General features: G+C 41.9%; 2 protein-coding genes across 4 annotated transcripts in view; one reads left to right on the top strand and one right to left on the bottom strand.

Annotated features, from left to right (window-relative positions):
- INF2 (inverted formin 2) overlaps positions 1–22,527 on the bottom strand; it is a 312,339-nt gene that overhangs the window by 157,949 nt on the left and 131,863 nt on the right. The gene's annotated exons all lie outside the window — the stretch shown is intronic.
- Positions 1–22,527, top strand: part of AKT1 (AKT serine/threonine kinase 1) — a 76,428-nt gene that overhangs the window by 52,329 nt on the left and 1,572 nt on the right. For both annotated transcript variants that reach the window (XM_056493348.1, XM_056493349.1), the window contains exons 6-13: positions 1,316–1,447; positions 1,585–1,650; positions 3,518–3,586; positions 4,291–4,416; positions 5,720–5,848; positions 10,017–10,231; positions 17,478–17,565; positions 22,093–22,195. In XM_056493348.1, coding sequence (XP_056349323.1) covers positions 1,316–1,447; positions 1,585–1,650; positions 3,518–3,586; positions 4,291–4,416; positions 5,720–5,848; positions 10,017–10,231; positions 17,478–17,565; positions 22,093–22,195 — 928 coding nt within the window. The remainder of the gene's footprint in view (positions 1–1,315; positions 1,448–1,584; positions 1,651–3,517; positions 3,587–4,290; positions 4,417–5,719; positions 5,849–10,016; positions 10,232–17,477; positions 17,566–22,092; positions 22,196–22,527) is intronic.

The following is a 22,527-nucleotide window of genomic DNA, read 5'->3' as shown; positions in this document are numbered from 1 at the left end:
GAAAGAATAGCATGGTGTCCTTTTCCTAAGGAGAATAGCATGGTGTCCTTTTTCCTAAGGACCCTCTAGTATCACACACATAGAACAAATACGTATAATTGGTTAGCTTTTCGACTGGAGTCCAAATTTGCAAAATTGGATGTAACAGAATGTGTAGATCCAATGAAAACTGTTTTGTCTAAAGTGAAAAGGTCTCAAAAGGATGTCTGGCTACTACTCTAACTCAAGTTGGCCTATATGGTGATAAGAATACTGAACAGTATTGTTAAGGTACTAGATAACTTAAGTTTTATTAATGATGATTGTATTTTTAATAGGTTCTAAGGTTATTTTCACAGACTTAGTTATTCAATGAAACTTTCTATAGCAGAGAATACAAAAGATTGCCAAAAGTACTACACAAAAGTACATGCTTCCTCTTTCTGAAGAAATGTTGGGATGCATGTGTGTGGGGGAAGGGGACAGTCAGTTAGAGTTTCTATCTGAACACAGCTGGAACCCAGTAGTTGTTATCTGTATGTGTGTTTTTCTGTGTATTTTCTGTCTTTCTTTTTCTTGTAACTCTCTCTTGTTGGAATATTTTGAATAATTTATCACTGAATAGATTTAAAGTTTGCTAGGGTAAACGGTCCAAGTTAATGCTGTGGGAAGTGTTTTGTGTCGATAGGATGTTGTAGTAAAGTTCTCTGATTTTTCTAAAGTTTTCCAGTAAACTTTTGTGTTGTTTTGACCTCATGAGAATATCTGGTCGGTATTTCTCCCATGTGTCTTAACTCAGAGTGCCTGAACCACTGGAAAGCCCTTCCAAAATCCCATTGAGCGAGTAGATAGAGACCTTACTGGGAGTCATTTTGTCTCTGGTTTTTAGTACTGTTCAATGAAGCACAAGAAAACTGGTCTCCTAGAGAGGTGGGCAACATCAGAAAAAAGGTGTGGGTTTAATCCCTGGAATCAGAGCAGCATGTGCCTCTTAATGAATATCTGCACTGGCCAAGAGGTCAGAAAGGCTGTGGATTAATATGTTCAGTGTTACTTGTACAGTTGAGTGTTGAGTCATGCAAAAGAGTGTTCAGTTAATTGAAAGCTTATGGTTTTCTGTAAATAGTTTGATTGATTATCTTTGGGAGTGCACTGGCATTCATTTTTGTGGAAGAATCATTTCTGCTCCTGAATTCTACTAAACAAAAGGATTAAAAAGGCCACATGTGCGACATATGCGATGCATTCTCACGTGAATGAGAAATTCTGGTCTGAGAATAATACACTTCTTGTTAGATCATGTAATTCAGTTCTTCTTTATCTGTATCGTTAACAGACCATGAACGAGTTTGAATACCTTAAGCTACTGGGAAAAGGCACTTTTGGAAAGGTCATTTTAGTTAAAGAAAAAGCAACTGGGCGATATTACGCTATGAAAATTCTGAAGAAGGAAGTTATTGTAGCAAAGGTGAGTAGATGGGATGTGGTTCAGCCTTGTTTTCTCAAAGTCATGGGAAGTATTCTCAGAGTAATTATAAATAATTGCTCTGTTAGTTTTTGAAATCTGGGGAATCACTTGCTGATTTCCTTCTGCTTGCGTTCCAGGATGAAGTAGCGCACACGCTGACAGAAAACCGGGTTTTACAGAACTCTCGGCACCCGTTCCTGACAGTAAGCTTTTCTGCCTCTCACAGTGTAACTTGACATCACCATCACCAAGGCTTGCCTTATATTTTGTTACTTACATAATGCATCTGAGATCTGTATTTACAGAGTGGCTGTGTAGTTTTGTACCCTTCATTTTAGGGACACACAAATGAAAATAGTTTTTCAAGTTTTCTGATTCTTGCAGGGCAGGTCCTCAGCACCTCTTGAAGACGTGTTTCAGGGTGTGGTTTGACATTAGGGCTCACCCATCTAATGACTCTCTATCTCTGAGAAGGAGTATCTGCTTTCCTTGCCCTTCAAATGTTTGGTCTCTCTTTTAGCAGAGATCAGGGTGACTCTGCTCTTGTGACAAACAAATTCGGGAAGATACACTAGGGAGAAAAACCTTTGATTTTGTCTCTGTTGTGTTTTTAAGCTCCCAGAAACAGCTCACTGTGGAATCAGCAATGGTAATGCCAGCCAAAGGGTAGTGGTAGGAGCATGTGGAATGGGGAGGGGAAGAGCAGGACTGTGCTTTATCTGCTGCTTTCCTTTCGAATTGTAAAGTCAATCCATACTCTCATTTTAGGCCTCCAGTGCCAGCAGTCTCTCTGGGCTGACTTCAGATAACCAAGTTCTATATCAAGATTTTGTTTCTAATATTTATTACAAGTTGTCTCTGAATTGTTTACAACTGCTTAAAGCATCTAAGAGACTGTGTAGGATCCTAGTTGTTTCATTTGGCCAGGTACAAGGGCTTAGATGGAACTCAGACCTTTAAGCACGACCTCTGGAAGGAAATATTGCCTGTATTAAGTAAAGTCAATAATGTTGACATGTCTAAAACCTGGTCCTGTCTAAAACCTGGTCCTTCATTTTTCTGGAAAAAATACGATTGGTTTAAAAGTGCCACCCTTTGTAATGACGACAACAATATCGTATGCAGTATTTTCTTTTTATGTTTTTATAAACCCAAATATCCAGAACAAGGGCTGTCTTGAGACATTAGCTACAAGACTGGGTTTATCTTGAGTACTAGGAAGAGGTTCTTACCTTACCCAAGAGAGTAGTTGGGCCCTGGAATAGGCTCCCCAGGGAAGTGGTTGCAGCACCAGCCTGACAGAATTCAATAAGAATTTGGACAACACTCTGAGGCCCATGGTGGGATTCTTGGGGTTGCCTTGTGCAGGGATAGAAGTTGGACTTGATGATCCATGTGGGCCCCTTCCAGCTCAGCATATTCTGTGATGAAAAATCTTAACACTATGACAAACAAGTTGATGTTACTCTTGCCATGGGAGTACATGTGACAAGACCATGCACAGGCACCTTGTAACTGTCCACCACAGCCTCCATCTGTTTTTGTGCATTGTTCACAAATTGGTATTGCCAGTGTTGGCCAATCCCCTGGCAGTCTGTCAGCAGGGAACAATTGCAGACAGCAGGGCAGAAGCCAGGGAATTGATGTGTGAAAATACTCATGTGTTTCATATAAGAGGTCTTGTAGTGTGGTGAAGCTTTGTGCTCCAGGGTTTGGTTGTGGCCTCATACCTGTCAGTTGAACCTGTGGCCAGAGGAGAAAACTTCACAGTCACTGTCAGTACACCTTGAGTCCCTGTTAATGTGCCAGGACTTTGTTTTGTAGCATCTTAGGTGGTAATAGCTTCTACAAGGAATTTGTTTAATGTTTTATTAAATTTATTTAATGAAATAAGTTGGCAGTGAATCAGTCCTCAGCTGCAAGAGGAAAATACAAGTATTATGTAAGATTTAAGGACAAAAACTTCACTAAAATAGAAAATTTCATGTCTGCTTCTGAAAATCTATTAAAAATGCTTTTCTGACTGTCACTATGATCTGTCTTCTAAGTTTTGGTTTAAATCTGTTTCAGGCTTTAAAGTATTCCTTTCAGACACATGATCGCTTGTGTTTTGTTATGGAGTATGCTAATGGAGGGGAGGTAAGGGAAATACAATAATGTTTAATACTTTAGGATTATCCTTTTCTACTGTTAATTTTGCTTGACATTATTTAGCTAAGGTCTGTTTTTGCAATTCTAATTAATCCAAGTTGTCTTGATTAAACAGATTGTTCACAGGTCTAACTAACGTGAAGAAGTAAGACTCAGTTTTTTCAACTGCATTTTTAGAACATAGAGGTTTTGGGCATAGGTTCATATTTTACATGACAGCAATATATTGTAATCTGACATTAAGAAGTTCAAGAAGGCAAGGTTGCTTTCTGGTTGCTCTAGCTGCCAGACAAGTTTTAACACTTAATATTGTGAGCATACTTGGAGGGAGAACTAGAAACTGCTAACTATTACAGTCAGGAAGGAAAAGTTGAAATATTAACATTTCTCTAAATCATGCATTAGGCTGTAGTTTTAATATGTAATTGTAGGACAGTCAAAAATAGTTTTATAATTTTCTGAACCTGTAAGACTGGAGTACATGAACTGGTTATCAGTGTGCATCTGTGAATATGAGACATAATTATCTAATAATTTAATTTATAATGCTTTTTAACACGTTTGGGAACACAGCTGGATGATAGTGGGAAGGGGTTTTCTCTTAGGTAATAGCACCTTCTAAGCAGGATGGCTTGTGAACTGTGTGGCATAATTCAGAAGCATTTAAATTTAACAAATGATTGTTTTTGTAGTTGTTTTTCCATCTGTCAAGAGAGCGTGTCTTCTCTGAAGACCGGGCTCGGTTTTATGGGGCTGAGATTGTTTCAGCGCTGGATTACCTGCATTCAGAGAAGAATGTAGTTTATAGAGATTTGAAGGTACGTAGAAAAATAATTTTCAGTCTTTTGGGGTTTGGCTTTTTGTTTGTTGTTAAAAAAAGCAAATGATCCTGAACTATTAAGAAATCCTTTCCTGACTGAACTTTATCCAAACTGTTGTTGCAGCTGTTGGGCTGACTTTACAGGATGTCTAAACCCTTTGATAGTCCAAGGAGCTGCATAAGGCATTTATTGTGACTCTGGCAGCATTTCAGAGAACATGGAGGGTTACTGGGCTATAGGGGTTTCATTTTCACTTGCCTCCTGAGGTTCTGAGAGAAATTTTCCTGGTGCTTCTGCACGGTGGAACATTATCCTGGTCTTAGCAGAGAGATGGAAATTCACACTGCATGGATGTTGTGCTTCCTAGCAGTGTGCTCACATCAACTTCATAGTAGCAGCTTGCAGTTAGAAAACTGCCTAAGTTTCAAGTTACTCATTTGTTTGGGGAGCAGAGAAGGGGAAAAGAAGCCCCAACCAAACAAGGTATCTCAGGAAAAAAAAACTTGAGAAACTCTTGAGGAAAATGCATCAATCACATTTTCTTTCTTCCTGAGAAGAGTTTTCAGGACAGGATGAAGAGGTTCTGGTGGTTTATTTAGCAGCAGTCTGAAATGAAGCATGCTCTGTAATGTTTTCAGACTATGTCAGAGTGATTTTGGGATCTCTGCTGGGATTTTCTCTCCCATATCACTGTGATTCCCCTGTAATACACTTTATTGATACGATGAGGAAACTGTCCTAATTCTTGGGTGACTTTCTCAGGCCTTAGGATAGAATGAATATCATGTGCTGGGTAAATGTATGTAGTGATTCTTACTTAAAGGGTCTGTTTGGAAGTGGTTCCTTAATCTTGCATATGATTTCTGCTTTATTTATTTTATGCTATTACTGGACTGATTTCTATTATATATGCTATTATTCCTGATTATTTCATAAAATTAGAGTAAAAGCAGGGATGAAGTTGTGTGAGGGGGAATACTTAATATACTTTCTAAAGAGCTGGTGTTCCATTGATGATGATATTGTAGAAGCATAAATATAATGTTCATGTTCTGCATTCTTTCTGTATATATGGTTGATTACCCCAAGACTACAAATTACTTACTTAATGTTCCCTAAAGAACTGAGGAAAATGTTGCAAATGTATATTTACATTTTACATGCTCTGGCAACTGCTATGGCTCTGACCCCAGTGAGGATGAGGTTCAAAACACATCTGCAAAATTCATGTATTTGATTATCCTGCTTAGGAGTGTATGTTACAGGTAATCATGTCTTTTAATTTGGCTTTTCTTCCCAGCTGGAAAATCTTATGCTGGATAAAGATGGACACATAAAAATAACAGACTTTGGACTATGTAAAGAAGGCATCAAGGATGGAGCAACAATGAAGACATTCTGTGGCACTCCAGAGTATCTTGCACCAGAGGTATGTTTATGTTGGCTGTTGTGTTAAATTGCCTTCTTACATGCCTTTCGTGGTAGCAGTAGGAGTACAGAATAATTCCTGTGCCATGATGTGCTCATGCACTAACTGCTGTTATATAATTACACATCCTGAGACTCCTTTATTCATCGTGATCTGGAACACATCTTTAGCATAATGATACATGATCATTTTTTGGCAGGGTAGTTTCTTCCACTTGAAGAAACTGGAATAGTGCTTGTTTCTTGTATCAGCTGGATAATTAAAAAGAACCCCTCTTATAAACATTTCAAATATTTCACTATAGGTTACCTTTTTTGCAGCTTGCTATGTGTTGTCCTATTTGAAAGGTATCGATAGGACTTCGCTTAAGAAGTGGAATTATTGTCCAATTCTTTTATTATTAGAGGATGTAAAAGATGACATGCTTTCAGAAACAGGACAGACCAAACTTTTTCTGCGTTATTTAGCATGGCATGTATTAAAGGTGCTGATTGTTTTATGTCTGTAAAAGCATAAGATATTTCTCAGTGTTGATTTGGGCACTCCAGTTTCAGAGGAAATAAATCTGGGCAGGGGATCTCAGTATGTTTCGGGGAATTATTTTCAAGTGCAAAATGCAAATGTGTATTTGCAGGTTTGTTCCTGGAAACACTGAGTTTTGCAATAGAGTGGTGTTACAGCTGGGAGTGAGTTAGGGGCAGATGAGAAGTGAAGTCAGGCTGTATGCTCAGTGCTCCTCAGGCAGACACTGGTGTCTCTGCCCACACTGAGCTGTGTGGAAGCAAACTCCTGCACTCGGGAGTTTAGGGCACAGAGCCCGAGCCAACGTGGTGTGCCTTGCACAGGGGCTGCTCCCCTTGCAGTGGGGCTTTGCTCCCCTTGCAGTGGGGCTTTGCTTCCCGTGGCATTTGCATTTCCAGCAGCTCAGAGCTCGTGCAGAAGCCGGCCTTGGGCTGCTGGCAGATTATAGATTGTTGGCACAGCTTTCCTCTGAATTGGGAGACTTGAGCAGTGCAAACCTGCCTTGAATTGAACTGTGCAAAAGTAACAAAGGATGGGAAACCAGTGTGGAGGAGGAATATTTCTGCTGGGAGCTGATGTCTTTGCTGATCAGCGCTTTTGTGCTCCCTGCTTTCATAGTGGTGGCAGCATGCTCTTGGGTTTTGTTTGGTTTTTGTTTTGTTTTGTTTTTTTTTAACTCCCAGCTGCTTTCAAGGGCCTCCAGTCCTTTGTAATAATGAAGAACATGGGCACCTGTCGAAGTAGCTTGCAGCAAAGAGGCGGAGCCTGTCTCATGATGCCTGCCAGCTTTTCCATGGATCACCAGAAGTCTTCAGTGAATCTAAATGGGGGTCCATGCACCACAATTTTGAGATTTACTGATGCAGAGAGTAATTAGCAGTATGACGGAGTGTTTATTATTCATAAGAATGGCTTTTATTTTAGCTTCTCTCTTAAAATCAATTGCCGAGCTTCAGTTTTTCATCAAGGATTTTATGAGGACGCTGAAAATATTTATTGTTTTGGTTTTTCCTACCTTGGAATGTGGGGATTCCCTGTGCAGGCAGTTGGGCTGTTCTTTCTGTTCTGTTACTTGCTATTTTTTTTTTTATTTTTTATTTTTTTAATATTTGTGATGAGTTGGCTCATCCAAAAACCCTGAAGGACAAATCCTTTTGATTAACTCAGTTCTCTCCCTTACTTGCAAACCCCATCTGTGAGTTGGAGTGTTAAATTCTGGCTGTCATCTGGCTGATAGCATACAAAAAAATCTGGAAATTGTGTGCAAGTGATCTTCCATGTGTTTAAGGTCATACATTTTTTAAAGGAAGGATGTTGATGCTCCTGTCTGCATTTGTAACTCGAGTCCATCACAGCAGTGTGTCTGTACAGTTGTTGCATCGTTGTTTTTAGGTTCATACTGGAATGTCATGCATGGATGACAGTGACTGAACCATGTCAACTTTGATGTGTCAGATGCATCAATGGCTCTGATGTTTACAGCTGTTCTGCCTTCTCTTTCGAATTCCATCTCACAACAGTCTAGAGCTGCTCGTTGGGAAATGATGATCCCTTAATTTAAGTGAAATGACCTTGTTACTTTACTGCTCCCCAGCTATGCTGTGTGGATGGGTGCAATCTTTTTGTTTATGGTGCAGTTTTGATACTCACACCATTGCTCTCTTCTGTGCAATCACTAATGTGATGATATGCTCGTTGTGCTAAAGAACTTTGAAGAAATAAGCATTTTATATTCTGTTTAAAATTAATGGAGGTGAAGGAGATCGTTGTGGTTAGTAATCTAGCTTATAATACAGAGTATTTATGCACTTTTTCAAGTAACATCTGAAGTGTTCACTGCATTTCAAAAGCACCTGTAACATTAACTACATGCACAACAAAGGCCTCTGTGGTTTTCTTTTTCTTTCAGTCTCTCCTACTGCATCTCTTGCAGCAGTTTAAAAAATAAAAACACATATCAGAGGCTGTGTGAGTGTTTTATTTTAGGTAAGGCAAGTGTAGGGGAGTGTGAACAGGAAGCGCTGGTTGAGCAGGGTGACTCAGAGCAGGAACTGCATTGTCACACGAGCTCGGGGAGCCCAGGGCTGCGGAGCCGGGGCAAGGACGGGCTCTGGAATGCCGCTCCCGGCAGCTGTGCCGGCCGGTACACGGAGGGGCAGCTGCACAGCCAGCTGTCGTTTGCTGTGAATCATACGGCCCGGGATGCTGTAAATAGACCGATGTGGGGTAATCTAATACCTGGCAGCCTTTTGATTTTTACTGCAGGCCCTCTCCCTCGTTCAGATAATTAAGGGGAATAATTAGTGAATAAAGGGAGGCAGAGTGCAAACAGTTGTTACGTGAAGTGCCTCAATGCTTCTTTTTTATGTGCAAAACCTTTATGTCAAGATTTGCAAGAGGCTAAGATCTTGCTTTTGTTAAACTTGCACTGACTTTGGCTCTTTTACCTTTTTAATTTTGAGTGTTAAGTATTCTGAATTGCAGAAATGGAAAGCTCACACAGACACTGTGCAACAAGAAAACAGGATGGTGGTGTAGTTGTGCGTTGTGCTCCTAGCAAGAGTAAGCAGCTCAGTGCAGGCCCATGCAAGGAGTAAAGATGATAACTAAAACCTGAGGACAGGGTCTGGAACATGAGATGTTGGTGTCAGCTACAGACAACTGCATAGGAGACACAAAGTCTAGAGAAGTCCTTGTAACATCCACTGCACAAGCCACAAAATTCTCCCCACTCCCCTCAGCAATCCACTGTGCAGAAGATCAGAAGTGCACTGTGGCAAGGCTTCCCTGGAGCAGGCAGGAGAGGTGGAGAGCACTGCTTGGGGTCCTGGGTCCCTGCACCAGCCGCTGCTTTGCTAGGTAGAAGTGCCCAGGGGAAGGGAAGAATGAGCTGTGCTGGGCTCCTTTTGCTGTGAGACCTGGCAGAAATCCACCCCACTGACTGTTCCTGTGGTTGCAGCCCTCTAAGCAGAGGCAGGAGTGCCTTTGGAGCAGGGTAACGGGTTGGAGGAGAAACATTTCCAGACAATTTGGCTGCTGTTTTACAGCCTTAGAGCCAGTCAAATGTTAGGAATGGTGTTCTGGATCTTAGTGTTTAATTTAGATTAGTCATTGAGTATTTGTGGGTGGTCTTTTAAAATGTGCAGAGCCACCCCTTTGGGATGCAGGTTGATAAGATGATGGATATGTTTGGCTTTTTGAATGTGAAGGAACAGGTTGATGGACTTTTCCCCCTGTACTGGCTCCTTGGTGGGTTGTGGTTTTTTTAAAAACTTGGATCTCATTTGGAACAGTTTGTGATAAATAAGTGAGAGTTTAACAGCTGGCTCTGTAATGTGAGAACAGTTCTTGGCCTTTGGACTTTCAAAGGTTTTGCTTATCATGACCATAATGTGAGGGAGGGTGGGAGAAGGTAGACAAGGAAGCTGCTATAACAATCCTGCTGCCTCCTCTTCCCAGCTCTGCTCACCTAGGATGGTGAGCATGGATGCCAGTTCTTTTCACATGGTTCTTCTGCAAATACTCTGCTGGTAGATTTGGCTGTGTTGTGAAAGATGGACTTGCTGGGTTAAATTTTGCTTCTTGAGTTCTGTGTTCATGCCTGGTTTGGGAGTATCTTCTAAAGCCTTATCCTTGCATTCTGCAGGTTCTGGAGGATAACGACTACGGCCGTGCAGTGGACTGGTGGGGTCTGGGAGTTGTGATGTATGAAATGATGTGTGGTCGGCTCCCTTTCTACAATCAGGACCATGAAAAGCTCTTTGAACTCATCCTCATGGAGGAGATCAGATTTCCACGCACATTGTCACCTGAAGCAAAATCCCTCTTGTCAGGTTTGCTGAAGAAAGATCCTAAGCAAAGGTGAGGCTGTAGCTTAATAGTTGCACTTTTTTTAAGGTATTTGAGAAAAAAAATTGTAATTTTATTTTTAATCCATTCAAATTGATTATCCAACAAGATGCAGCAAGTGGATCTACTAATTTATTTTTAACTTTTTGTATGAGCTGACAGCGTAAATACCGACATGAGGCAGCTTTGGTGCTAAACTTCAGTGTGTGGTGGCTACCATTAAAGCAAAACTATAGCCTGGGAAAAAGCAAGTTAACCCTACCTTTGGCCTTAATGAATCCAGTGGCTGCTGTGAGTTGTTAGATGCTCTACACCAAATGCTTTTACCTTCTATTGCAGTTGAGACTGCTGTCCCTTTCTTGAATTTTTGCCTAGGTCTGTGCCAGTGATTTAGCATCCTGCTTTGGACAGTAGGTGGTGGTATTTGTACCATCTTTGTGGTGGAGTTTATACCATGCTCAATTGACTTTTCCTATTTCCTCCTTTTGTTTTTGTTTTACTTTTATTGCTATATTAGAAAAAAAATAATCCTTGATTTAAAAACAGAACAAAACACAAAAAGAGCCCCTAGTAGCTAACAAACAGAAAATAGAACACGATCCAAAAAGGATGTTGACCTTCACACAGAGATAAACATCAGTTTAAGAATCTGCCATCTTGTCAACCCAGACATTTGTAAAACAAATAATATTGTGACTCTGCCCCTGATCTCCTGTCCTGAACCTTCCACTGTTAATGGGCCCCAAAGAGGAAACCTTTCATGTGAGGTGCAAGCAGAGAATTCCGGTTTGCTTTCTGGTGTTTGTTTAGTCTCCGTGCATGCGTGTGCACATAGCAGGAAAAAGGGGTTTGCCACTACCTGGATACTGGTAGCAAGGATTTCTGTCATCAGTGTAGACTATTGCCATCACTATTTTTTGGTGGAAAATCCTGCTGGGAGTTCTGCAGATCCACAGTTTGTAATCTTGGTGGTGCTGGGAGCAGGGCACGGCTGCAGCCCGGAACGTGGCCAGCCCTGTACGAGGTGGCAACAGCTGCAGCCCCTCCTGAAGCTGGCGCCTGTGAGGGGACCTCCAGGAGGAGGTTGTGTAATTGATGAGCAGCCCCCAGGCTCTGTGCTCTGTGAGCCTGGCTGCAGCCCCTGCCAACAGCATTCCTGTCCAGTAAAGCGCTGGGTTAAATGCAATTGTGACCCTTTCATAGCTTATTCAGGTGGGGCCTTTCAATCACTGAGAACACAAGCAGCATCTGCTGCAGTTTATTCTTAAAGGAGCATCTCTGATGAACCAAAATGCAATTTGTTTACAAACAAAGAACACCCACTCATTTCTAATTATGAGACTTTCCCAATGCCAATAATTACTCCACAATATGCTCACTTTATACAAATAGCCACTTCTTCACATGTATCTTCTGCAAGCTTGGAAGCAGCGCTGCTCTGATCTGGTGGACAGATGATTTTCATGCTGCTGATAGAAATAACTGTTGACTAGACAAGCTTGCACACATGCCTTATTGTAATTATGCCTAATTACACTGGTGCTTCCCAAGGTTTTTTGGATCATGGACTATTCTTAAAAGCTGGTTTCTCCCCAGTCACTGTTCCCATAACTTCTGACTGAAGTTGTGGTTCAGCAAATCCCCTGCACTTTGTGACATTTCAAGAAGCATGGAGAACTGATCTGGAAGCACTAGAGGCAGAAGTCCTGCATCCTGCCCTTGTAGTGTTATGTTCTTTTTTCTGTGTGGTCTGAGTGCTGGGGTGGGTTGACTCACAGTGAGCCATATGGACAAAAAACAGCCAGAGAGCTACTGAAATACATTCACTGAAAAGTTATGTAATGTGTGATAGTCTGGTGCTTTGGGGAGCCACTTTGTAATTCAACAGAAATCCCCTCTTCCATAAAGCCCAGTGGTGGACAGAAGTTGGTATCACTCTAATGTTTGTGGCAGAAAGCATCAGAATTGGCAGCATAACTTTGGATGAACTTCAGAGGATGAGATGGAGGAGGCAGCCAAACCCATGAGAAAAAGGAAACTGGGAGATGTTGTCACTTTCCCTAAAATAAAAAAAAAAAAACAACCAACCCAACAGTACTGGTGGATATAATGAAGCTCAGTGCCAAGGATAGTTTAAGTTACATATCAAGGAGCTAGGGAATTGTGATCTGTGTCAATGAATTAAATCTGAAAAATGACCTGTTGAACCTGAGCTGGATTTAGAGAAGCAGTTTTAGCACTTTGTGTTCAGCAATACCAGTTCACTCTCAAGTTCCCAGGCATATGGAGAAAATGTGAAGAACAATAAATTACATTCTGCTTTTAATCATGGCTGTTTTCTAAATTTGGTCATATGAAATCCATTTTGTAAGAGAAAAGGAATTTTGAAGTTTCTTTTGGGATTGATAGAAGTTTATTAATCTTGTAATGTGAGCCCTAATTTTCCTAAGAAGGAAAAAGTCTATTCTGTAAATATTTCCTGTTAATGTGACCTGAAATTCCCCTTTGCTTCTTTGTGGCATGGATCAAATGAAAGAAGGTAATCAGAACACTATTTCATACATGAAACAACAAAGCTTTTACCTTTTATTGTTCTTCCTCTGTGAGTCCCCCCGCTGTGGGGACTGCAACCTGTGAAGGTGGCCATGGATCAGAGCACCCCATGTAAATGGGCTAAGTTTAGATAGGTGGGTGGGTTTGTAGTCAGTGTCTTGCAAGCTTTGAATCTTGGCAGGTTTTTAACTCTAGAGAACTTCAGGATGGTTTCATCTGAATTTTGATTGTCGGATTTCAGTGCGTGCCTTAGTCCCTTTCATAGGCCAGGGTTGTTGGGCCTCTCTCTGATGGGATTTGTCACAGGCTGCTTCACCTGCCTCTGTGGTGCTGTTGGACCTTGCCATGCAGCAAGAATGAGAGGAAGAGATGCAGCATTTCAAAAACACCTGTTCAAAGATCAGATGGTCACAGAGTTGTGGTGCTCCCTGGGACCTGATAGTCAGTTCTGGTACTTCATTCTTCCCTAGCCATGATGGTTCTTTCCATATCCACACGAAACTTTGGTCACAGATGTTCAGGAATGTCAGAGTCAATCAAGCCCTTACTTGTATGAAAACCAAACTCCTTGGTTTTTTTCCCTAGTGAAAGGAGGAGATATGTAGTTAAGCTGTGTGTCTGTGTCCTCCATGCTGCTCTGCTACAGGAAGGTCAGATGGCTCTTGAGCCCTGGCTCTCAGGCACAGGGAGCTCACAGCCACTGCTGGCATTGGAGGAGTTACAGATGACACTTGTGGGGACTTCAGGGGCCTGAGGTGGTCCCAGCTGGCTGGTGGTCAGCAGGAGGAGATAACCTTGAAGAGTTGGTCCTCTTGGACAGCACACTTGGATGCCTTGTGGACATGCAGAGTTTTGCAGCCACACATGACAGGTGATTGGTGTTTGTTCTGAAATGTGTGTGCCTTGAGTAGGAAAGTGCTTCTGCCTCCAGACAGTTCCAGTGTCCTGTGTATCAGCTGAAGTGCAAAATGCTCAAGTCTTCATGTTTCATCATAGGTGCTTTGAGACAGGCTGAGATTTAGCTGTTGTGTATGATAATTTTAGTCTAAATCAGTTCTGTCCACAGCAGTTTAGACAAATCAGTCTAAAGCTCAAACAGTTCACCCACAGAGATCTAAATGGAAGCTGAGAAAAACATAAAAGGCAAGTTTAAAGAGTTTTTTCTACCAGCTTTCCAGAAACCACTACTTTAGAGACTTCCCAAGCTTCAGCAACCTCAAACATGACTGCTCTCGATTACTTATGTTGCAAAGTGGGAGCTTTTTCAGTGCTTCTTGGATCTACCATGTTTGTGTCACATGCATGTGGTTAGTGAAAAAGTGAGGAGGTAAAGCTCAGCAAAGAGCTGGGAGTTAGCTGCATTAGGCTTTCCAAAAGTTTTAATCTCTGAGCAGGAAAGCACCCAAAGACTGTGTACAGGGCTTTGGGAAGAATGTGGCCTTTTCCTTCCAAATCTGGAGTCTTCAAATCATTCTGTTCTCAAAGGCAGACAGAGCTTCTCTGTGCTGATAGTGCCAGTCACAGGAAGCTGATGTGGATATAGCTCCCAAATCCTTCCTGTGGCTCTTAGAAGCCTCTGAAGGTAAGGGCCATAGTAAAATAAGTTACTGGTGTCCATCCTGACTGTATCAGAGAAGGAGAAATGGGAGTCTGTGCTTGGAGCTGGTGAGCACCAACAGCGTTTGCTGGGCTGTTGTTCTTGAGCCTGGTGGGGATGTTAGTGCCGTTGTAGAACCAGGTCTGGGGACAGGGGTGACTCAGAAATCATGTGAAGACAGGGCTGGAAAACTAGATATGTGCTGGTTTCTTTTTAAAGAGCTGGGAATGGACCTGGGAGCTAAGCACTGTTTACTTCTACATGGGCAAATAGAGATCCATTATTTTTCATTTGATCCACTAATTGCAATCTTCCTATGTGTTTATAGACTATATTTATATACATATGTTTAAAAATACAGTACAGCAAATTTTAAAAAGTATTTTTACCTGATATATCTGTGGAATGATGGCTGATTGCCCTCAGTTTATGGAGCACAGACATTCGCAATTAAATGGGTAAAGGGACTTAAAAGCAATATGCAGTTTCATAAAAATTTAAAACGTGAAAATCATTTCATTTTAATATTGATGTTGCACTTTATTAATAATTTTCACTTTTGGATTTAACTAAAATAAGAAAGTCTCTCAAGTGTAGATATAAATTGAATGAGTAACCAGAATTGGTTACATTTCAAGGGATGTTTTCTCTTATTTTCTTTAAATTGCTTTTTGGCCTCTATGCTTTCTGTTATATTTCTGTAAATTTCTGTAGCTTTTGCTTTTCAAGTCCTATATATTCTATTTTTGGTTCTGTCTGAGGACTTAAATGTTCAGAATTTAACTTTATTATCCAGGAATCTCTTCAGAGCACTCATTTCTGCTGCATTTTTCTTTGTTTATTGCGTGTCCCTATGAAAGACAAACCTGCTGCTCTTTACATTCTCACTGCTTCTTAACCATGATTTTTGCATTGGTTGCCAATTTAATTTTGTTCTCTTTGAGAGGGACCTTTCCTAATAGTTCTGGAAAACAAAACTCTATTTTGGAATTAATCCATATCCAAAATACGAGGTTTCTGTTGTTTCACCTTTCACTTTGACTAGATTTGTGTAATTTTTAAAAGGTAAGTAAAACATCTGGAATCTTTCTTGGCATTTCCCTGAATACGTGTTTGCCCTTCATGGAACGCAGGCTCGTATTAGATAACATATTCTGCAAAGCCCTTGCACATGGCTGCAGCCAGCCAGCCTTCCTGCCTGCTTCTGCAGAGCACCATTCAGGTGCTGCCTAGCTCAGAGTCACTGCTCAACTCCTGTGCATCTGTGGATAGAGGATTGACTCCACCCTCCTCATTGGCCATCATCATTGTGCTGTGGAAGCAGCAAGGAGTCTGGTAGAGACTTGGCAAAGCGACTAGACCTGGGGGGAACCAGCCGAGAAATGATTACTCACAGAGTTTGTTTCTGTTCCCAGGCTGCCCTGGAGTTTGTCTCTGTTCCAGGCTGCTCTGCAGCTGTAGAAAGTGCTGCCAGGCAGCTGGGAGAGCCCTGATCCAGCTTGGTTTGGTCCCTGGGGCTCTCGGGTGGACTTGGGTTGATCTTGTAGCTCACCTGGGGAAGACAGAGTCACCCAGGTACTGGAAGGCTGGGGAGCTGTTCCACTGCACATTGCCTAAAGGATGATAAGGAGCAAACCCCTTCAGTTGCTGTGGCACTGTCATGGAAGAGGGCAAGGAAGCAAGCACAGCCCCTGGACTGTCAGGCACCTCTGCTGCTGGGTGTCTCTGGTACAGCTGTGGCCTCTGCCAGTTTGCCTTCTCTGCACATGGTGCTCAGGCATGGCTGAGGGGTTGAATGCATCAGGATCCATCATCAGCGCTGAGAACAAAGTGTTGCAGTATTTGACTTCTCCACACTGAAGAGTCATCCAGTGCTGTCCCAACAGCATTGTGCTTTCATTCTGCATTCCAGAGCATGCAGTCTCACGCTGTAAAAATACCACTTCAATGGGTTTTAGCACAGCCTTCATCTTTTCTCTGATATTTTGAACCAAGCCCCTCCCCTCCATCCACAGATAATCATGAAGTGGGGCATGGGGTTACCCCACGTGGCCCAGAGGACATTCAGGGCCAGATGCTATGCAGCAATGGGTGAGGCCTGGCCAGGTCTTGGCTTCAGGCCCAGAGAACAGGCTTGTCCCTGGTGTCTGTAGCAGTATAACTCTACCCTGGGTCTTGTAGAGGAATTGCTTCAAGCTCTTGAAATGGGGTCAGTATCTCAGTTTGCCAGTGGCACCAGGCATGGGAGAATAGGCAGATCCTAGAGATCAGCCTGGGTGAACATGGTAACACCTGAGCGTTGTTTTAACCTTGTTACCTGAGTCTTCTGCTGATTACCCAGTATCTGTTTTGTTTTCTCAGTGCCTGTCTTTGCTTGCAGATGTGGTTCAATCTTCTAGAGAAAATTTTAACCTCCACAGCAAAATTTAAGCATCAGTTAGCTAAACACTGCAGCTAAACTGATTGCATCTATAAGCTGTGTGGACAGTTTTATTTTGGAATAAAAGTGGTTTATCTTGATATACTTCAAGTCAATAAAACACCCTTTGTGCTTTCCTGAAGCCAAGGAGGAGGAAATATTTGCATATGCTGTGATATTATCACTGCAGTTGTCAACTGTTTTCTTTAATGGAAATTTGAATCAGGTTGCATAAATCAGTTTGCCTTAAAAAAGCCTTGTCTCTCTTTCACTTCAAATTCAGTTTTACTGCTGGCATCACTGTGCTCTAGAAAACTCTAAGGGGTAGTTGCATGTTAATGTAGAGAGAAGGATCTGTGGCTCAGACCTTTTACTTTACAGTATCTGCTGTGGTCCCCAGGACAGGATCTTTCCTGAAGGGCAGATCTTTTGAATTCTGTTTTTTTTTTTTCTTTGTCTAAGAGAGACATTTTTTTTAATTCTGTTTGTTAGCCTGTTTTTAAATCTTTTAGTGGAACTGTGTTGAAGCCTAAAATAGGCCTGCATGAAACACCAAACACATAACAAATGCTAGAACTGCTCCCAAATGCATTATATAAACTCAGAATTTCTTCAGTACACTGCAGTAAAAATTGTATTAGAAAAATAACTGTAGTCAAACATTTAATTACTTATTTTGCTTCCTACAGGTTAGGTGGTGGTCCTGATGATGCCAAGGAGATTATGCAGCACAAATTCTTTGCTGGCATTGTTTGGCAAGATGTATATGAGAAAAAGGTATTTATACAACTGTTCTCTCAAGGTGAATTGTAGCTGTGGGTATATCAAATGTTTCAAATTTTGTTGCTCTCTAAAGGTACATAGAAACCCTCCACAGAAAAGGTTTGTAGTTGTTTTTAGCAACAACTTCAAATACTGTAATCAGATTACTTCTGGATTTTTATTTTGCAAAGATAGGAGTATCTCTTGAAGAGATACAGGGCTTTATGGCTGGAAAAATAGGATGTGATCAAAATAGCTTCCAAATTTAGAGAGTATGTAAGTGTTTAAAATGGCTTTTCCTTTGAACTCTTGCTCTCATTTCTTGCTGTTGACTGACGCCTCCCTTGCAAGCCCAGAGTCACAGTTGGTTCCTGAGCATCTGAAGCCAAATTTCCTAGAAGCAGTAGTAGAAGATGGGCTCTTCCTTCCCATTGCATTTTTCCTTGCTTTTCAATCTAATGTCAACATTCAAGGCTATCCAGACAAGTGTAGGCTCTTACATCAATCCAAGCCTAATACTGTTTTTGTGTGAGGCAAAGGACTGATACAAAGTGTCTGCACTCTATGGTATTTCTCTGGGTTTTCCTTGAGACTCACTGGGTTTGCTGGCTTTTCAGTGGGAGCCACTGAAGTCAAAGAGCCCAGCTTTTCCTGTAAGAATGTGTTTTATCAGTTGTCTGTGCCTTACTGCCCCTTCCTTCTCAGAGAACTCTTTCACTCCTCCAAGATGCCCTGCTTTGTGCTCTAAGGGAGGTGTGCTCTTGTCCTCTCACATTCAATTCTCAACAGCCACATTTTCATAACACTTGTGAAATGCAGCCAACTAAAACATGGGTCTGCTGATTCAAGGCTCCCATCTACTGGTGCCACATGATCTCACTCCATCCCAGCCTTTCCTGATTTCCCTCATTCCCCCAGCAGTCTCTTGTGGTATCACATCTCATTTGATCTCTGAATACAGTTTGGTTGTCCCTCCAGTTGGTGGGAGCAGGTAAGAAACTTTGCAGAAGCTGAGTTCCCATATTGTAGTGGGAGCATTGTCCAGTGCTGTATACAGCTACAGAGAGGGCTCTGTTTCCTTCTCTTCTTTCACTTCCTCACAGATCTGTGTGGCTAAAGGAACTGAAAAATCATAAAACAAGTTTTTGTGCCTTGAAAGTGTGGATAAGATATTAGATCTCAGCCCTTTCAAAGTATCCCTTGAGGGAGAACTGCATGCAGTCATGAGGGTAGGAGAGAGTTCCATGGAGTTTATTCAGTATAATGTGAAAAATAGATCTGAATTCCTATTCTAAACAGGAAGTTGTCCCCATTTGCACCCAGCTGACAAGCTGACTGCTTGGGGGTTTGCTGGGCTTATGCAGTTTAAGCTAAAAAGCTGACAATGGGGCTCAAATATTTTGAGTAAAATTATTTGTCATTTGGTAGTAGTCCCAGTTCCCTGAACAGAAGAGAAATCAGACAAGCTGGAGACAATGTTTTATTTATCCACAAGACTGAGAAAGCCTTCATAAATTGTCCCATAGTGGTATTTGGATTATTCTGAAAACTATCAGGAAATTCCAAATATTCCAATCTTTTAGAGAAAACTCTGTGCTAATTGAGACTATTTGTGACCTTGACCTATTCAAGGAGTCTAGATTCTGGCTTTGCTCTGTCCCATTAGTGTTTGCATCTGAGGTAGGCACGCTGTGCAAATGGAGAGCCTGTGAGTGATTGCTGCCTACATTCTGGGTGGTCCAAAGAGGGTCTTGCAGCATTTACCTGAAGTGTAATCCCATGGATTCAAGTTGGATTTTGTCAACTGTCAAGAGGTATTTGTGTGCTAACCTTGGTTCCCACCATCTCCAGTAATGCTGGATATGTGTATGAATATGGGCTTCGGTAATCCAGAACATTTGCTTTGTAATTAAGTTTTTTGGAAAAATAGTTGTGCTTTAAATCATAAGGAGATTTGGATAACTGGAGTTGTCCCCCAAATTTAAAATGTTTATTAGGCTCACTTGGAAGAGTGCTGCCTGTCTCTGGTGCAGAGAAAGGTGCAGTTTAATTTGCCCAGCCACAAGCAAAACATATGCAAAGAGATTTTAATCACATGGGGTTTTTTTCTGGTCCTTGTTCTCTCTTAAACCAGCATGAGCCTGCGGGTAGCAATGCTGGTCTGCAGCCGTGGGAGGCTACAGGTGGCACCTCCCTGCCAGTCGAAGTGCAGAGCTATTGCAGTGACAGCTTTCCAGTAAAGCGACATATTTGCTTGTTAAAGCCAGCGCTGGAGCTTTCTGCGGCTTCCCCTCTGTTTCCAGCTTAGCGCTCACAATTTGACAGCTAGGGGGAAAAGATGTCTTGTGGGTGCATCATAATCTGTCTCAAATTGCTTTTAACAGATACTAAAATAAAAAGGAAAATGATACAGGCAGCGCTGGCCCATTCCACATGTGTGCTGGCTTGGGCTTGCTGCTCTGAGTCGCTCCAATGTGCTCAGTTCAGGTGTCTGCTGCAGTGCCCAAGTCCTAAATCACTCTGTGCTGTGCACAGCAAGCAGAGCAACTGGGGGCACTGTGAGTGCCAAAACCACCATTAGCTTAAAAGGACAGATAGAGCTTCACACACACATGCACAGCCTGTCAAAAACAAACCCAGGGTTGCTTTGGGAAATAGGCAGAAACTGCTACAAGGAGAGGGAGAATAGTGTTACATGAGGAAGAATCTTCATGCTCCACAGGGCTTTTATATGTAATATGTTGGTGTGATTTGGTTGAGAAGTGTTATTAACATTATAATGTGAAGCATTCCCTCTTCAATAGCTTCAGGGGACTGCAAGGCTCAGAGTGACTCCCAGCTTTGGGATATCCTATTTCCTTTTCCTTCTTAAATTCAGGAATATGAAGACTGCTTCTAAGAACCTAGTATGTTTTTTTTAGGTAAGGGTAATGTACCCGGCTCCTTTAAGACATTCTTGGGCACAGAGAATTGTGAGTAATTGGGAAAAAAAGATGATGAATATATATTATAATTGTTTTCTCTTATATTAAACAGAGCTTTTCTGCCCCAAAATTTTTAAAGATTGATTTTTAACAGTAAATGCTTCTTTGTATAGTCTTTGTTACAATCTTCACATTGAAAATGAGCACATTTGACTAGATTGATGTTTGTAAGGCAGGGCACTGTTAGGTGCTCTCAAAACAGATCAGAAAGACCATCCTAGTGATAGGGAGCTTGAAACCAATGTTTTTCTTATTTGCCAACTTGACAAACAAAATCGTTCTTCACATCCAAGCAGGAGGCAAAGTTGGGAGTAGGAAAGAGGTGTTTTGTATATTTGTATATTCAAGATTTGCTAATGTTTTCTAGGTAGAGATTTCTGTCAGTGTTCTTGTTTGCACAAGTGCATGTCTTGGGGTCGCTGTATAATTCCAGTTGGAGCAATTCACCATCCACCTTGCTGAACCTCTCGCTGCAGTGTTGGATGGGAAGCTGGACACTTCCTCAGTCACGCTCCTGACTCGCTGCCCGGTGTGGCTGTGTGCTATTAAAAGGTGGCCACATGTAACCCCGGTGGTGGCGAGCGGGATGGCAGCGCTGCTCCCCGTGCTCGGCGGGGCTCAGACCGCGCTCACCTCCTGCTTCTGCCCCCCCGGGCAGGGGAAGGTGAGCGAGGTGTGAATGCTGCCGGTGGCCCTGCAGAGCTGTCCGTGCTCCAAGCGTGTGCATCTGTATGCAGCCGGCTCCCCATCCCGCTCCTCCTCCATCCCAGCCAGGCAGCTCCGCTCCATCTGGAGCTGCTCTTGCCAGAGCTTGCCTAGGTACACATGGATCACTTCCAGCCTGTCTGCCCGAGCGAGTCTCAGGAATAAACCCCAGCGAGCGCAGCTCCTGGTGTAGCAAGAGGAGGATGTTCACTGCTGACTGGGCTCAGGTTTTTGTAAGCACTCCAGGTTTTCCAAGTTCTGAGTTGACATCAAGCTTCTTTTGGGGACCAGCAGTTTTAAAGCTTAGTGTTGCTGCTGCCTTGGCCTAGATTCTGCTGGGTTGGTCAGACCTCCATTGTGAGCTGCATGGGCACAGTAGCGCTGTAGCTGAAACTTTCTGGTGAATGTTACAGCCCTTACAGTACCTTACAGTGGTACACAGGGTTAGCTGATAAATTTCATATCACTAAGCATCTTTCTTACTTATTTTCATCCTCCTTAAGCATAAATTTGACTAGATGAGCTTGTCAATTTCCATATAATTATGAGGGGAACTAGTATGTGTTGTTATTTTTAAACATTGGTCAGCATGTTATTACTGGAAGAAATTTTAGGATTCTAAGCTTTCTTTGTGTAGTTAAAGCCTGGGGGGAAAAATGCCTTAAATGCCACATAAATAGGAAGTGCACACCTAAGTATTTTTTACTATATATGCCTCCTTCTTGGTGAACTGTTTTTTAGACACTTTAGGAATGCAGAAAAAGACACTGTAGCTTATAACTATGTGGAATTTAACTTACTTCAAGCAGCACTGCAAGAATATGTAAATGGACACTTTTTTTTCTTTCCTTAGCTTGTACCTCCATTCAAGCCACAAGTTACATCTGAAACGGATACAAGATACTTTGATGAAGAATTTACAGCACAGATGATAACAATCACTCCTCCTGACCAAGGTAAAGTTCTTCCCAATGTTTCCCACTGTGTTCTCCACACACCAGAAATAATTTGCTATGATGGGTCTCTTCAGCCCATATGAAAAAGCATCAGGTTAAACTTGAGAGTTTTCCATATGTTTTTGACCAAGAAGTTGATAAATTGATGTGAAACTTACCACATCTTTCCAGTTTTGGAAATGAAAAACCTGTTTAATAAGAGTGAAATTATTTGTACTGTTGTCTTTTCCAAATCTGCACATTCCCACTGGAAATCTTTATAATAATGAGTTTTGCTCATGTCCATATCCACATGCCCTGTGTATATGCAAGGAGTCAGTTGAGCATGGCCT

The sequence above is a fragment of the Oenanthe melanoleuca genome, chromosome 5, assembly GCF_029582105.1.
Source record: "Oenanthe melanoleuca isolate GR-GAL-2019-014 chromosome 5, OMel1.0, whole genome shotgun sequence".
Taxonomy (NCBI): Eukaryota; Metazoa; Chordata; class Aves; order Passeriformes; family Muscicapidae; genus Oenanthe; species Oenanthe melanoleuca.
This window is presented reverse-complemented; position numbering and strand designations above follow the sequence as displayed.